Genomic DNA, 16,973 nt, shown 5'->3' with positions numbered 1-16,973 from the left:
AAAGCCATGTGAAGACAATCAGTATCCTAAACTAAAAAGCGTAACTACGTGAGGCTTTAAACTGGTCTACAGAAACCAGACATGATGAGAAGGAAAAATACATCTGTTTTCTACTATCCAACATCCTCCACCTTGCCCCAGCAGCCCCTTACTTCCAGCTTCTGTGCTCAGGACCCCATCAATATTCTCCCACAAGGTGCTACTTACAAAGCACCTCAACCCTCCCGCTGCCAGCAGCCATCCTCAACTGCTTTAGTCCGGTCACATCTATAAGGAGGTCTTCTGATGTCCTTCTTTCCTCCCACCTCATTACCTGCCCCCTTCTGTGACTGCCCGGCCCTGGCTCCAAACATATCTCATTCTCATACATTTTTGTATATCCTTCTCCGGCACTTGTTGGTGTGGCTCAGGGCTCAATTCTAGGGCCTCTGATCTTCCTCTTAGTGTGTGCTAAAGTTACTGTTAATTTTGTGTATTGTCGATTTTAATGTTTTTTGTTGAATTTCCTCTTACTGTAATAGTGCTACTGGTTCTGCTGGCACTCTATAAGTAAAATGTGAGTGAATGGGGTATTGGATCATATCACTGGAAGTGCCCCCAAGGAATATACCACAAAAAAGTACCTACAGATACACAGAGAATTAAACCATATTCTGACTACTCCAATAAACATCATGGATAAGTAAACATACAGGGAAGAACATAAAACAGAAAATGGAGCAATTTTGAGGAGTGCTAACTTTGAACACAGTCACCGCAGTATCCCAGATCTCCAGATTCTGCACTGTTCCAATTTGCCTTGGTATAAACTGCCTTAAAACGTTCGGTTTTATGAATTGTGACAATAGGCAGCAGTTATTTGTAGGCAAATAGGAGGCAATTATAATGGAAATGCGTGTTTACCTGTGGAGCTCGAGGAAGACATGGAAGATGTCTCAAGCGATGAAGCAAATAATGGATCCCAGGCGAGAAGGTCATTGTTAGATCTCCTGAAAAGGGTGGCATTCGTTAACTTTACAACAAGTACCATGTAAACAAATTTCCCATGACGTACTAGCAACAAACCTGCTATTTTAGCCATATCCCGGTTTCAGTGGCATACACCGCCTGACAATGATTTGGCTTTCTAAAACACCGAGTGGTGGCGAAGCCATGCTTTGTTTGCATGAACTTATGACTAAAACCAAATGTGGCAAGTTACGATAACTATTGCCTAACTGAAACACATTAGACTGCAATCTTTCAAGGTCCTTGTTTCAAACATATTATATAGTTGAAACCAGAAAAGTGCAAAGATTTAAACAGATATATGTATAAGAACTAAATAAAATTAACTTACTCAGGTGGACCAGGGAATTTCAACTTTGTCATCTCTTCACCTGTAAAGAATATAAAGTTCTAAAAAAAAATATAGGGTGCGCTATACAAAAGATATTCCCGTATGTATACTATATAACACCATGATGAAAGAAGATACCAAGAAGATTGAGGATGCAGAACATGCGGTAGAAGAAGAAGATGCGGAAGCCGTCGGCAGAGAAGGTAGGGAAACATTAAGCGAGTGTGAGTGAATGAGTGACAGTGAATGTGGGCACCTCAATTAAAAGTGCACCCGGATTTTTGGTCAAATTGAATGGGCAGGGAATAAAATATGTTACCCAAAAACGAACCGAAAAATCTGTCCAAATAGTTTTTGGCCCATTTGCACATGTCTAATACACAGTGTTATACTGCAACACACTACTAGAAGTATCACACTATGCATATTTATTTTTTCACAGGCATTTACAACCTTACTGGTCACCACAGTCTGACAAGTGAAAAATAATAGCTGTATTTTGCTGGCTTGCTGCATAAACAGCTGCTTTTAAAATACATTTCATAACATGTCAGCACCATACTCATTAATAGCTTTATGCTATCATACACACACTTGTGTATAAGCTATGAAGTAATGATTACACTCTTTAACGTTCTACACGTAAGACGATGTCTCCCACGGATTCTCTGACAGGCCTTATATATTAAATAACCCAACGTATCAAACAGGTAGCATTAGTGCTATAGAATGTACCGACGGTAACTTACTTGATGAAATTCTGGTCATCTGTGCCTATAAAAAATAAAAAATAGCAATATTTTCAAAAAACGTCTTTGCGTATTAGCCGTTTTCCAGAAATGCTGTGATAAAGGCATTCACAGATTCAGTGGTGTATTTGGGACAACGATGTGCACTCTTCTGACAATAAGGTCAGACAAAGGGTGCTACGTTAGGAATATATTTTTGCGTGAAACTGAACTCACGTTCATGAGCATGCTTGGCTTTTCTGGAGTTCAAAAGGCTAAGACATGAAAACTATAAGAAATATTTGAGTTCACATCCTATGCAAAGTAGCGCCATCTTTATATGTCGTATTAAAGAGCTCAAAGCTGCACCTGAAGATCTATAACTAACTAATACCATAATACTATAAAGTGGTGGTGGTGGTGGGGTATTGTATTCACTTTATACTACATTATACGTCAGCAGCACCTGGGACATTTTTCATGTAATTTGTTTTTTGTAGTCTTGCAGATATTACAACAACCCAATAGTGTTAATAATTCAATAATGAATGTATTATATATAATTCAGCGTACTCACCGGACTTTGCCTCTGTCAGCAAAAGAGGAATTAAAAAAAAAAAAAAAAGGAATAAAACATTAGAAAAACTATTTACATGTGATTTTCAGTATAAAATTTTTTTCAAAGGTTGGGGAGATGGTTTACAGGTTTCATTTTACAGCTACAAACTAAAAAATGTCAGAGTTGAAGGGATAGTTAAACGAATATTGTTTTATTGTATTTAAGTAAAGCCCAAATGACAGGCTGCTTATTGGTAGATCAAGAAATAAGGTTTCAGAACTCTAAACCGTCTTTTTTTTTTGGCCAAAAAAAAAAAAAAATCACAATTACATTAGAGGTCAGTAAGTATACCAATTTTACATATATACAGTAGTTTCATTGAAACATTGATATTTCATAAAGGTTGTGTTAAAATAAATAAGGGCATCCCTTGCTTTGGCGGATGACTTTAGATACCACTCCGCACACTCTTATTAGGCACCAATGCTTTGCAATGATTCCCAAACGGCCAATTTTACAGAAAATCAGCATTTTCAAGCAGGGAAGCCAGTGAGGGACCCAAACTCACAGAAACTGCAGGGGAAAGAGTGATATTCCCTATAGACACTTTGAGCTCATCCAAAGATGCCACCGTGTGGTGGGATCCATTGTTTGGTTGCATGGGCTTGATTTCCACATGGAACTTCTTTGGTCCGTCTTCATCCGAATCAGAATCGCTTGATGAGTAGAAATGATTTTCTTTGGTATGTGTGATGTAGTTAAAGAAAACACTATTTCCATTGTCCACAGTATGAAAACACAATCAGTGCTATTTTAAATTAATACAACCGGTTAACTGCGGCAGAGGTGATATTAAAGAACTTCTGTGTTAGCAACATCATTAATAATACTGTTGAATGCCCAAAATTCCAAAAAATCATGTCCACATTTGCTTTATTCATATTTTTTTCTGGGATGTGAAAATATCACGTGACACAAACACAGGCACAGATAGATTGTTCCCATAAAACTGAAAGGGCTTCTTAACGTTTTCTGTGTTTTAACATAAATTTATACCCTGAAATAGTTTTATAAAGACCTTTAGTAATGCTTTGTCCAATTACAACTAATTAAACAAGAGTCATTCTAAGCCACAAGATGCTACACATATTTCCAAAATATACTATACATGCCCGAGTATGCCCCCCCCCAATATATAGATCTTAAAACTAAAAAGCAGGCTTACTGTCTGAAAATGAATAAAGTTACTTTCAACTCATTTACACACCGCCAGATGTATCTGTGCTGCCTATAGTTTGAGATGATATAGAAAAGAACTGTGTGAGCCCAACCAGATATCAGAGTTATCCAGATACACATAATTTGAATTTACGCGAGACTTCACATGGCACAAGGAAGGATCACGAAATTAAGAGTCACGGTGGACATCATCATGAACCAAGGACTGACGATCTCTCCACGCTGGTAAACATCCATTGCTACTGCGATAAGACCCTCTTTCAAGCTTAATACCAGTTTATAGGTATTGTGTGATAATAAAAAATTCTGAAGGTGTCTTTAGATAAAAAGCTATAAATGCTGCGGCACTAATTACGTTTCCCAGATCATTTTAGGCCATAATTCTTTCCATCACAGGTCTAACGACTAAACCAAACAGAAGCAAAGGATATAATTCTGGTTCTCCTCTGGTTTTATACTGAACCCCTCCTCATCAACAGCAGGCAGGTTCTGCAAGAAACAGAGACAATGATATGTTAATTGTGAACACTGCTATTTTATCAAATGATTTAATCACATAGCTCACAGTACATAGAGGAATACTCGATAAGCAACGTGAATTCACTCAAGCACTGCAGAAAAAATCTGTCCTGAATGTGATGCACTCCGGAGCCACAAATCACATTTTAATTAATAGCAATAATGGCAACGCCACCGGCACGGACCATAAGCTGCATCCACATGGATGCATTCTTTATAAAAGATTTCTTTGCATATTGGTAGACAAATGCTGTACTATATTTGGGATGGTGAGAGGACAGATAAATCTGAAAAAAGGTACTACAATCTCAATGAAACACCCGATGCCAGGTTCCTGCGCAGAAGGCCGCCTGTAATGTGTGTAATGAATTATTAACCCCCAGCACCGAAACAAGCGAGTCGCAGAGTAAACAGTGTAAGTCAAACCCAGTTAAGGCTTGCTTCGCTGATCTCATCTTCCAGCTAGCGAGATTCGCTACTTCATTAGTGAAGCGGCTGCTGACTAATACTTTCCCTTTTCACCTGCGCTGCCTCGAAGCCAGAAAAACATTGTGTGATTCATTGTCTTGACCTCCAAGAATGGCGATGACATTAGATTTGCGATGTAATGATATAAAGAAGCAGGAGTTAAAGGGGAACAGACACGTTTAAGATGTCCCTGACCTCAAATCGCCCATCTGTACACTAAATACAGATGTAGAAGCCACCCTTTTATATTCTATTGCAGGGGTGTCCAACCTGCGGCCCTCCAGCTGCTGCAGGACTACATCTCACATACTCCTCAGCCACCCCTTAGCTGAGCATTATGGGAGGTGTAGTCCTGCAGCAGCTGGAGGGCAGCAGGTTGGACACCCCTGTTCTATTGTGTTGTGAGAGCTGCATCACATTTAAACTATGCTATTTGTTATCATGGCGTGACAGAGACAGTGCACAATCACTAGACTAGTGCAGTCTGCAAAAAGCACTACCACTTCATGCCTAAGCAGCCTGTAGGAGTCCAACACAATCTTCCGGAAAATTCAAGGGAAAAGAGGGGGGGAAAATGCATAAAATACTTACAACTGAATCAGCATCTGCATTCTCCCTGTAGGAAGAGAAAAATATGCAAGCAGGGTCATCCATTTAATTCCAACAAGAATATTGCTTAATTACAGCTTTTGGTCTAAATATACACGCAGGGCATATTCTTTTTATCCCACAGCAATGCTGACTGCCATGGAGAGAATTATTAGCAAGATAGAAACTGAGGATGTGTAACTACAAGAAAAGCTGTCTAGTGTTTTTATATAATATATACATATATATACATATATGTATATCTATAGATAGGGCTCTCTCCACCTAACGTATCGGTTTGTCTTGTCATACCCCTTGAATATATGTATTGTTTTAAGCGCTGCAAAATTGTTGGCACTATATAAATAAAAGATAATATATATATATATAATTGTATTCATTTTTAAAAATGTTTTTTAAAGTTAGAAACATGGAATTTGACAGCAGATAATTTGCCTCACTTAGTCTGCTCATTTTTGCTGAAAGACCTTATCAGACCTCCACCAGCTGGGAGGCTGTTCCATTTAACTACCACCCTCTCAGTAAAGTAAATCTCCTTACAACTGTTACTCACTGAAAAGGAGACAATTAAATTCCAGTTATGTTGTTGTATGAGAACATTGTATTGTAGCGGTATAATAATATGAATTAAATCATACTGATTTTTGCATTGCTTCATAAGGCTTCCCATAGCATTATTTAACATACAACGGCAACAAAACTAAACACATACACCGATTCTGCATCCTTCTCCTTCTTAATAATTCCTGGCAGACCAAAAGTCTTTCTTTTCCTCTGTTTAACTCCTAAAAACAAACAAAATAAAGAACTCAGATATGACACATGCTTTATCGCAAACTTTGCCAGAGGGGTGTCAAGCCATTATCTCATGGGGGGGGGGCTCACATGCGTAAGTTAAAATTAAACATTTTGGAGATGGTGCTCTTAGATCTTAGAGCCAATAATAGCTCTGAGATCCCCCCCGCTCCCGACTTGATTTAATGGCTCAAATGAAACTCACCTTCCACCGCAATGGCTGTGTTGCATTCTTCAAACTCAATGGGACCTTATAGAAAACATGTTGCGTTAGTCTATTGGTAATCATGTCAAGCACACAATTCTTGTTTCAGTCACTTAGAATCTCTTCTATTAATCATTTTATTGTTAATTCTTGCACACAATTTTATAGATTATGTGGCAGGGAATATATCTATTCTTGGATACATTTGATCTGTATGCAACAGCGTTAAACATAAAGGAGACTATTTCACATTTGTGTTAAAAGAAAGCTGTAATGCAAACATATTGTTGGCTCGCCCTCTAGTGGATGAAAACACAAAGTGCAACCACACAACAAAAATGAACATTATGTGCATTAGTTCTGTGGGGTTTCTTCACTATTATGAAGGACCAACACCAGTAAGTGTCTCCAGAGAAAATAGTGAGTGAACTCTGCATAATCCATCATTCAATAAGTGATGACATTTAAGAAATCTTCCTGATTTGAGCTATTCCCTGAATTTGAATACTGAAGGTTTTTTATTCATACCTGTAACGGATGCATTTCCTTTTGCATTTGCTCTTTAGGACGGGGAAGGCAACAAAGTGCATAAAAGTAAAAAAAACGTTTCCTGGTCGCTGAAACACAAATTACTAAAAATATTGGGGGTAGGGAGAGGGAGTGAGAGATCGAGAGAGTGTTGAGGTTTTAACTCTCCCTTCTCTGCATTATGAAGGCCAAACCCTAATGAGCTTCTCCTGTAGGAAGAGCTTGGTTGACCTTGTATAATGTAACTGTAGGGGACAGCACTAGTGTTGGCTCTTCTTAATAGAGAACCGAGGGGGTTAAAACCACAAGTCTGCCTTTAGTAAACCAACCCCAAGGAGAAAAAACAAGCATTTTGGATATTGTGACACTAAAAATTTAATTTACAGAATTTAACAACTAAAGTCAGTGTAAAATAAGTTGTTTTTTTTTTAATTATTATTCTTTTCCTTTTTAATCCGAGTTGATTTATTGCTAATTTATGTAAAGGACGAGAATTACTATTTCCTTGGAACAAATCAGTAAAATCTGATGCAACCCGTGACAACGCGCAGTCTGTCCTAGCCTCGGGTTCAAGACACAGACACGCTCTAAAGATGCATTTTCCTAACAGGATTAAGCGGCGAGGGCTTTGTGGTCCTTTTCTCATCTGCTGCATGTGCTTCCCATGCCACGGAGAGTGGCGAGACCTTGCGTGCCTGGCACAGCGCCAGTTGACAGCCCAGCTGGATATCAGTGCACATCGTGACCTCCCTCCCGCGGCGTGTCACTTCGGAATCGTTTCCGCAATAGAAAGTTTATTCAACCTTTCTCTCGGAATTCAGTGGACCGGCCATAGTTGTGCTATTTAATCATAGCCCGACGGGTTATTTTTCTGACAGCGCTAAAGCCAGAGAGCAATTCCTAATGAACAGCTTGATAGGAGTGGAATTTCAAATGTTTTAGCCTCAATTAATTCCGCTGTCAAAACAAACGACTGCTCTTAGTGCCGCGGTCGGTCAGCAAAGGTCAATTACGCGAGTACACAAACAACCGGGTTTTCATCCCTTCATAAACTATCCACGCTAGGTTACAATCTAGATTTAAATTCAGTCTGTAAACCGGACAGTCAAATAAACAATACTTCATAAGACGCCGTCCAATTAACAAATGAAGCATACCATCTAGGATACATTTACTAAGGAACTTGACAACTAGTAAAATAAATATAATATAAATGGCTCTTTTTGTAGAGGAAACAGCAAGAGACTGTATCAATTCTCAGCAAATCTCTACTAAGAAAAAAAAACGTAGTGAGTGAGATAAAGCGCTATAATAAAAGAAATAATAATAATAATAATAATAATAATAATAATATAAAAGAAGCTCTACTAAGAACTTCTGGAAGAGCAATACAACAGGGCCTTCTAGGCTTGGCAAACACGTGAAACATCAAAAGATGCAACTTTTAAAACATATGTGTCCTGATCATTATATTCACATTAACCCAAAACTGAATCACTCTCTGCAAGCCTTAAAAATATCACTAGAACTTAACATCTTACTTGTCCACACACTAAAAAAATATAAACAAAGTAGGGGAGTCCAGAACCTAAAAAGCGTAAGGCGGCATTCAGATTGCCGAGTTGCTCCTAGAATAATAATGACCAATAAATACACAAAACAAGGCAAGAATTCAGTGTGTACCCGACATATACCATTCAAAAAACACCTAAGGCATAAATACTGGGGATTCAGTCACACTATATGGCCATGTATTGCTCGTCCCACCACTACATCAAAATGCCAACACTTTGTTGTTTACTGTCTTTGCTAGAGAATACAGCTTAATACGCTGCCAGGTTTAGTCATTGCTCTCAGATTAGTAGACATGCAAGAGCGAGTTTCTGCTTTGCATTAAATATTGCGGCCAAGAGCAGATCTGCCTTATTGTATATAGTTACATAGTTAGATAGGCTGAAAAAAAGACATGCGTCCATCAAGTTCAGCCTTTCCTATATCAGATTATTTCTTGCTGTTGATCCAAAAGGCGGCCAAAAAATCCAGTTGTGGCTCTTTCCAACTTTGCACAAACTAGGGGGAAAAATTCCTTCTTGACCCCAGAATGGCAGTCAGATGTCTCCTTGGATCAAGAAGCCGTTTCCCCATTATATGTGAAAGCGGATACAAGCTTTCTTATTGGATAATGTTATCATAGCGATGGCTCACTGGCCCACATGTAATGAGTTCGGTCCTATAGGACCAGGAATAATTAAAGATTCTAGACATTTAAAACAAAGAATAATGTCTTATGTCTCATCCCATATTCTGTACTTCATAATGGTTTTAAATAACTGCAGATACCTGGAAAAAAAAAAGCATTTGGTATGTTTTACACTTTACTGAAACCCAACCAATTACTTCTGAACCACCGAACATTGCTACAGAATCCGATGGCGTTTTTATAAACCAATAAACACTCCACGCATATCTCTGCAACGGCCCCAAACACGCGAGGTGTCTGTGACAAAGAAAACACTCCGCTCCCTGAAGCACCGCACACCGCAATGCACACAAAAAGCATTCTGACATTTGCGTGTTTCCCTTAATTCTAGTAGAATGAACAAGCAGAGCCGGGGCGAGCAGAACAGCATGCTGTAAATAGGAACGGATACATCAACATCAAATCGAGACAGTTTAACACCAACTGGTTTTTATGGGGACTTTATGGGGAATCAGAAAACATAAGCACATCAAATAAAATGTATCTGAGCGTTAATGTGTTCAAACAAATCCACTGACCACCCGAAATCTTAAAAGAAAAATACATGTATACTTACCAGGTCTTTCTTTCCCGGTGGCTTTGCTCTCAGCAAACTTCTGTAACAAACTATCAACTGTAATATTTGCCATATTGTTTATAAATTCTTCATGAACCTGAAAAACACAGGTGCCCAATTGAAGGTCAATAAAACGGTGACAAAGCTCCTTCTTAGCTGAAGGTCACCAAGTCATGTCAAGGAAGTGCAGCAATATTCTGAAACGACAGATGGAATATAGAATCCCAGACTAGTACAAATCCAGCTTCAACACTCAGTCCATTGCAAAACTACAGTGCGACCATTAGCTTGCCCTGTTCTCCAAATGCTCCAGCTGAAGCACCATTCATGCACAAAATCCACACCAAACAGAACCCTTAGGCTGCATAGTGTCACTATAATATATTTAATACATATATAATACAGTTATTTGTACTGGACTGAAAACCTACCTGGCCTATCTGAATGTGGACTTCGCTTACAGAGTGAGAGAGTGCCTCTATGATTTCTTTCATACGAATAAGATGCTTTTCTTCAATATCTTGGAATTTCTGTAGGACAAACAAAGTTAATATACTTCAGTTCGCAGTGCTTCTTGATTTTAAGATGAATACATGAACTTCCTTATAACCAAAATACAGGAAGAGATATGGGGTTCCATATTGCCTTAGTTCAAGAATGAATCCAGCTGCGTGGGAATGCCTTAGGGGTGTATCTGGGATCATGCAAATGAATTAAAGATGATCAGTGCCAGTAAGAGGAGCATTTGAATTGACCATTGTGTTGGTAGCCTCCAATATGTTACTTGAAATATTGACTATGCACAAGACTTCAGTTTTAAAAAGGGAATCTATAAACATACACATTAGGGCTGCAACTAACGATTATTTTAATAATCGATTAGTTGGCCAATTATTTTTTCGATTAATCGGATAAAAAAATGCAATTTTTTAAAATTTAAAATAATGTAATAAAAAACGTACAATTTACACTTTCATCTCTTTATTGTAATGGCCTCTCTCTCTCTCTCTATTCACCTTCTTATTTTACTGACATAATAATAAAAGCTATAAGAACCCAAACACAGTGTTTCTCAAACTAGGTTTTAATACAAAGTTATTAGTAAATATTAATTCATATGTTAACTATTTTTCATATTTAATAAAAACTATGAGAAAAAAGCCTTGTTTATATTTTCTATTTACCAAACTGCCCCCAGTTATGCACATCTGACCCCCAGCTTGCCACTCTGCCCCCATATATGACTTATACCTCTTATATGCCAGATTCCACTGTGCCCCCTGATATGCCACTGTGCCCCCTGATATGCCTTATACTCCTTATATGCCAGTGATATGCAACTGAGCCCCCGGATATACCTTTCATCCCCAGATATTATGGGGATAATCCCCCCCATACTCCACTCTGCCTCCTCCCCCCTCCCATACTCCACTCTGCCTCCTCCCCCCTCCCATACTCCACTCTGCCTCCTCCCCCCTCCCATACTCCACTCTGCCTCCTCCCCCCTCCCATACTCCACTCTGCCTCCTGTCAGCAACGGAGGTTCACAAGACACCAGGGCGCCGGGTAGAGAGGCAGAGTGGTGTATGGGAGGGGGAGGAGCCAGAGTGGTGTATGGGAGGGTGGCTCCCATACACCCCTCTGACTCCTCCCCCCTCCCATACATCGCTCTGCCTCTCTACCCGGCTCCATTGCTGACAGGCACTTTCACTGCAGCTTCATAGAAGCCTCAGCGTAAGTGAAGGGCAGTAACGGAGGCTGTCTGTGCGATGCAGACCCCCACCGGCAGACATAGAGGATGATTCTTTGTCAGCCGGTGGGGGTCTGCGCGATGCGCAAAGACAGCCTCCGTTACTGCCCTTCACTTACGCTGAGGCTTCTATGAAGCTGCAGTGAAAGTACCTGTCAGCAACGGAGGTTCACAAAGCACCAGGGAGTCGGGAGAGAGGCAGAGTGATGTATGGGAGGGGGGGAGGAGTCAGAGGGGTGTATGGGAGGGGGGAGAGAGACGGAAGTGAGAGACCGGCCAACAGTGAGGGGAATCCAGGTCCCCTGCAGCGTTGCGGGGGATCTGAATTCTAGTGTTATAATCCGATCTCTGTTTGAGGTCGGATTATATAAGGAGAGGAGTTTTTCAGAGCATTTGCTCTGAAAAAAACCTTTTTATAATCGATAAAAATCGATTCGACTAATCGTTGACGATTTTCATTATTGATTATCGATTTTATCAATTACTTGTTTCAGCCCTAACACACATTATATATTTTACACACACATATGAGTGTGTATGAATGAAAAATATATTTAGCATGAATATAGATTACACATAGAATTAGTTCAGAAACCTCAAGAAAAAAAAAAAGACAGGGCATTTAGTAGAGCCATGAACACCTTAAATCTCCAACTACAGGGTGATGTAATAAACAAAAACAAGTCAACCAACTCATATGTCAAACATATAAAAAAAATGTTTTTTGCTTGTGTGTGTGGAGAATTTAATCCAACGCTTAATGTAGGGCAATTTATGTACACTAGAGGGAGTACTATATTAAAAGTTAGCCAAGAAAAATACACAATGAAACATAATCCTGGTTAAGACGCATTGTCATTCAGCACACAGCAGTAGCTACAGGAAACATTAAGAGCAAGTCTGTGATTACAAGAATATATTTTACAGCTACAGTTTTTAGGCGACAGTTCTGGTGCAAAGTTTAAAAAATTGCATCATTTCCATAGCATACAACAGGATTAACTTGAAAATTGGAAGAATCATTTGGCTATAACAGAAATACGCCTACTTTTTATACTTAACACCACTGCGTTAAGCATTGAGTTACATGGACAGCTTAGTGTCTCATACACCCTACCAACAAAAATTGCATTTTGAACTACTTTGTATGTACTTTAATATGCACCTTTAGGAGAGGCTGCAGCTCCAAAGGTACAGGGCAAAGTCATCTCTGTGATCCTATTTTTGTGCCGATTGGCTGCCTAAAGCAACCAATGGGAATACTTTCTGCACAAGCACACAGAGCGTGCCATTACACCACTGGGAGGCATGACACAGTGTATTAAATTATGATTAAATAACAAATTAGACTTTTTTCCATTCATGGAGTCTTTATAAATGTGTGTCCAATATGTGAATATTTACCATGTACTAATGTTTCTGTGTCTCTTCATTTAGAACCACTTCCCAGGTTGAAATATTCTCTTTAACAACCTAATACATGTTTTTGTTATCAATTAACAGAATGAGAGCGAAACTAACATGATAGGTATTTTGTTTGACAAAAAGAAGCCCGGATATTTTACATACTATGGCTCCAGGTCTCGGAGTAAACGTGCTCCTCCGGGGAAAGTCTCCTAAACAAACCCTTACCAGCAGTAACGGCAGGCTGGTGCCCAGTCAGGGTGTAAAAGAACAAGCAATTGTCTACTGGGGTAAACAAGGGGTTTTTATGGACAGGGACAAAAGTATATGTGGGTAAACACATATGAAGTACTGTGCAAAAGTTTTAGTTAGGTGAGAAAAAAAAATGCTGTAGAGCAGTGGTTCTCAACTCATGGGTCGCGACCCAGTCTTCAGTGGGTCCGGGAGGGTCAGGGCCGGACTGGAGGCATACCGGGAAAATTTAACTTTCCTGGGGCTGCCTTACACAGTCTTGCGGCAATCCGCGAGCCGCAGGCTGTCAGGACCGCGGCCTCAACAATCAGGGCCATCAGGCAGCCTACGGTCCGGCATGTACTTTAGTATTACTCCCCGACCTCAAAGCAAGTCGCTTGATTGCTTTGCGGTCGCTGTCTGCTCCTAGTGGGAACTGAATAAAGTCTTTCCCCTCTTCCTGCTGTAGCCCGCGGACAGCCTTTCCACTTCCTCATCTTTTCTGAGGTAAAATATATATATATATATATATATATATATATATATATATATAATCTGCTCTGCTGTCCCTATTGCCTCTGTCCCCCACTAGGACACAGCCCGTTACCCCACCAAATCCCCTATTACCCCCACCAAAGCCCCTATGCACCATCTCAGCCCCAGTTACCCAGACACCACAACCCCTGTGCCCCACCCCCTTCTCCCCACCACAGCCCCAGTTAACCACCACAGCCCCTTCCCCCCCCCACTGCAGCATCTCAGCAGAAAGCATCCCCAGTTTTCCCATTAGTTCTACCTCATGTTTCAATGACTATTTATTTATTGGGTTTTTGCCTCAATGGCACTTTCATTTCACTAGCGCTGTGATTATTGCACAATTAATTTTCACTAGCAAAGTATCCGTTTGTTTGTTTACTGTTTGTTTACCGTTTAAAAAGTGCATATATATATATATATATATATATATATATATATTTATATATATATATAAGTGGAATACTGCACAAGTTGTTTTATGGAATAAAATATGTTTCACAATTTAAATTATTTTTGGGTCGCGACTTAATGACCAAAGACAAATGTGGGTCCTGAGGATACACGGGTTGAGAACCACTGCTGTAGAGTATTAATGTTTTTAAAAATAGATATGTTAATAAGTTTAATCATTTACCAAAATTCAAAGTGATTGAACAGAAGAAAAATCTAAATCAAACCAATATTTGGTCTGACCACCCTTTGCCATTGTTCTGTGGATTTAGGCGCCTCGGTTGCTTCTCTCTCTTCATATGATCCCAGACAGATGTTGAGATCAGGGCTCTGTGGGGGCCAAACCATAACTCCAAGGACTCCTTGTTCTTCTTTACGCTTAATGGCTGTATGTTTGGGTTCATTGCCATGCTGCTGAATAAATTTGCGGGCAATCAGATGCCTCCCTGATGGTATTGCATGATGCATTAGTATCTGCATGTACTTCTCTGCATTAAGGGAGCCATTACTTCTGACCAAATCCCCAATTCCATTTGCAGAAATGCAGCCCCAAACCTGCAAGGAATTTACACCATGCCTCACTGTTGGCTGCAAACACATTCTTGTACCGCTCTCCTGCCCTTTGGTGAACAAACTACCTCCTGGTACACCCAAATAGTTCACATTTTGACTTCAGTCCAGAACACCTGCTGTCATTTTCTGCGCACCAGTTCCTTGTTTTTTTCGTGAATAGAAGACCACTTCTGACCAGACTTCACTGGATAGTAGGTGGGTATATCAGGGTCCCACTGGGTCCCAACTGCTAGACGTGCTCAAATTATGAAGGGAAGATCACTGCATCTACGGTCCTCCACATTGCCCGTTTCAAAAGAGCTTGGGCAGAACATTTGGAAACCAGTCTGCCTTGAAATTTCTGCCTAGGAGAGACTTGTTGATGCAGTATTCTGTTTCCGTTTGCTGTGCTCGGTCTTGCGATAGTGCATGACTTTTTGACATTAAAAAAAAGTTGCTTTTAGTTTAAAGAAATTGTATTTATATAGAACATTTTAAATTGCAGCAATCCAGTTACAGGGTTACATAAAACAAAAAAATATGAAAAAACAATGCTAAACACAAGGAATCAGACCTTTTCAGGTAGAAAGCAGAGGGTGATTTAATGCTTTCCGGCAGGTTATTCCACATCTGGTGAGCTCTGAAGTAAAGGCGACTTGACCAGGTAGACATTCTATCATACGCTGATTGACTGGACTCCAAGAGATGCATTGTCCATCACAAAGCATCCACTAGATAAGTAGCTGAAATGCTGGTTGGAATTCACAACAGTGAAACCATCCGAGTCCCTTATCCCCAAAAAACACAGTGGAAAGGTTTCACCGGTATGGCTGCACAATTTCTTGGATTTCCTGTAATCTAGGGAAACCAATTTCAATTTTCATTTACAGAACACTTTCTAAGCAGGCATCTACTATTCGTAACAAGCAGGAAGTGGAGAGGAAATTGCCTCCTGACATCCGGTTAAAATGCAACTCCAAACATCTTAAGGGCAATCTACTACGGAATATGTCCTTTTAGTGAAAGTATTATAGAGCACAAAGGTAACAAGGAGTGACTAAATGCCCATCAACGCTTTATACACAACCCTAACAGGCAAATATAAGACTTTTCTTTTAGGCTAGGTTTCCACTTGGTTTTTTTTTAGCTAAAAACGCCCATAAAAACGCCAATAGCGCCACCTGGCGTTTTTTTTAGTGAAAAAACGCAGCAGCCAGATGTTAGCTGTTCTTCAATAGGAAATCGCAGAATGCCATATCCACTTGGCGTTTTTTTGTTTGGCGTTTTTTCAGTCCTCTTTGGCGTTTTTCTGCTTTTTTGGGCTCTGTGGCAGTTTTTCAAAATCGCAGCATGTTGACACTCTGGCGTTTTTTGCAAGGAAATCTTGGCGTTTTTCTCCAATAGAAGTCTATGGGAGAGAAAAAACGCCATGAAAAAGCCATGTGGGTTTATTGCCTTGGCGTTTTTTATGGCGTTTTTTCCACAGTTACAATGCAGAGGATGGACCCAGTATCTGTGTGTCCTACGAGAAATAGGCTGGAAACAAACAGTTTCACACAAAACAAAGTTCATATTGAATTCTACACCATTTGGAACAAACATGCCATTACAAACAAACATACGCGACGCATCAACTGGATCCTGCGTGCCAAAAGCAACAGCAAACAATTTGCACCATCATTTGGGGCCAATCTTCCTAGAGGAGCAGACATTCGGAATAAAGCATGCCTTACAAACCACAGAAAAGTGACAAAAGGGTCCGCCGGGGCGTTTAAGTAGAACTCTACCAAGTAAATGACATCAGGGGGCAGATACTTGCCATTTATCCTAATCCCTTTTAGCTGGGTGAAACTTCTAACTTGTAAAGGCTGGAAAAACTGCCTAAGGTCAAAAAAAGCAATTTCCACAGAAAGGCTAAAACGCCAGAAAAAAACTCCAGAAAAAAACGCCAAAATGCAGAAAAATGCAGTGGCAGTTTTCTTGGCGTTTTTCATCAAGAAAAAAAACGCAGGACAAAAACCCAAGTGGAAACCTAGCCTTAATTATATGTGAAGACAGGTTTGAGAATATGAACTCCATGTGTTATAGTTATCTGTGTTATAAGATTTCCTTCTCTATCTATCATAGATACCCAATTTAAAGCAATCCATATGTCACATGAGTTAGTGCTACAAAATATTTCCCCATGCATGCCACACTTAATAGTAAAATTAAAAGACCCCACTGCTTCAGTAATATATGTGG

The 16,973-nt window shown here is 39.8% G+C and overlaps 1 protein-coding gene across 2 annotated transcripts in view; it reads right to left on the bottom strand.

The window, feature by feature from the left end:
• The window catches only part of LOC149303095 (F-BAR domain only protein 2-like), a 33,502-nt gene that overhangs the window by 9,391 nt on the left and 7,138 nt on the right, over window positions 1-16,973 (bottom strand). The window contains exons 6-16 of one of the 2 annotated variants that reach the window (XM_089481689.1): window positions 10,237-10,335; window positions 9,806-9,902; window positions 6,462-6,506; window positions 6,174-6,246; window positions 5,444-5,468; window positions 4,297-4,354; window positions 3,195-3,373; window positions 2,645-2,656; window positions 2,089-2,113; window positions 1,340-1,379; window positions 904-989 (exon numbers count right to left, since the gene is read on the bottom strand). In XM_089481689.1, coding sequence (XP_089337815.1) covers window positions 904-989; window positions 1,340-1,379; window positions 2,089-2,113; window positions 2,645-2,656; window positions 3,195-3,373; window positions 4,297-4,354; window positions 5,444-5,468; window positions 6,174-6,246; window positions 6,462-6,506; window positions 9,806-9,902; window positions 10,237-10,335 — 739 coding nt within the window. The remainder of the gene's footprint in view (window positions 1-903; window positions 990-1,339; window positions 1,380-2,088; window positions 2,114-2,644; window positions 2,657-3,194; window positions 3,374-4,296; window positions 4,355-5,443; window positions 5,469-6,173; window positions 6,247-6,461; window positions 6,507-9,805; window positions 9,903-10,236; window positions 10,336-16,973) is intronic. The other variant, XM_089481690.1, reaches the window with a different exon arrangement.

This window comes from Sceloporus occidentalis, unplaced genomic scaffold (assembly GCF_023333645.1).
Source record: "Sceloporus occidentalis isolate IW3139 unplaced genomic scaffold, rSceOcc1.0.p SCAF_16, whole genome shotgun sequence".
NCBI lineage: Eukaryota > Metazoa > Chordata > Lepidosauria > Squamata > Phrynosomatidae > Sceloporus > Sceloporus occidentalis.
This window is presented reverse-complemented; position numbering and strand designations above follow the sequence as displayed.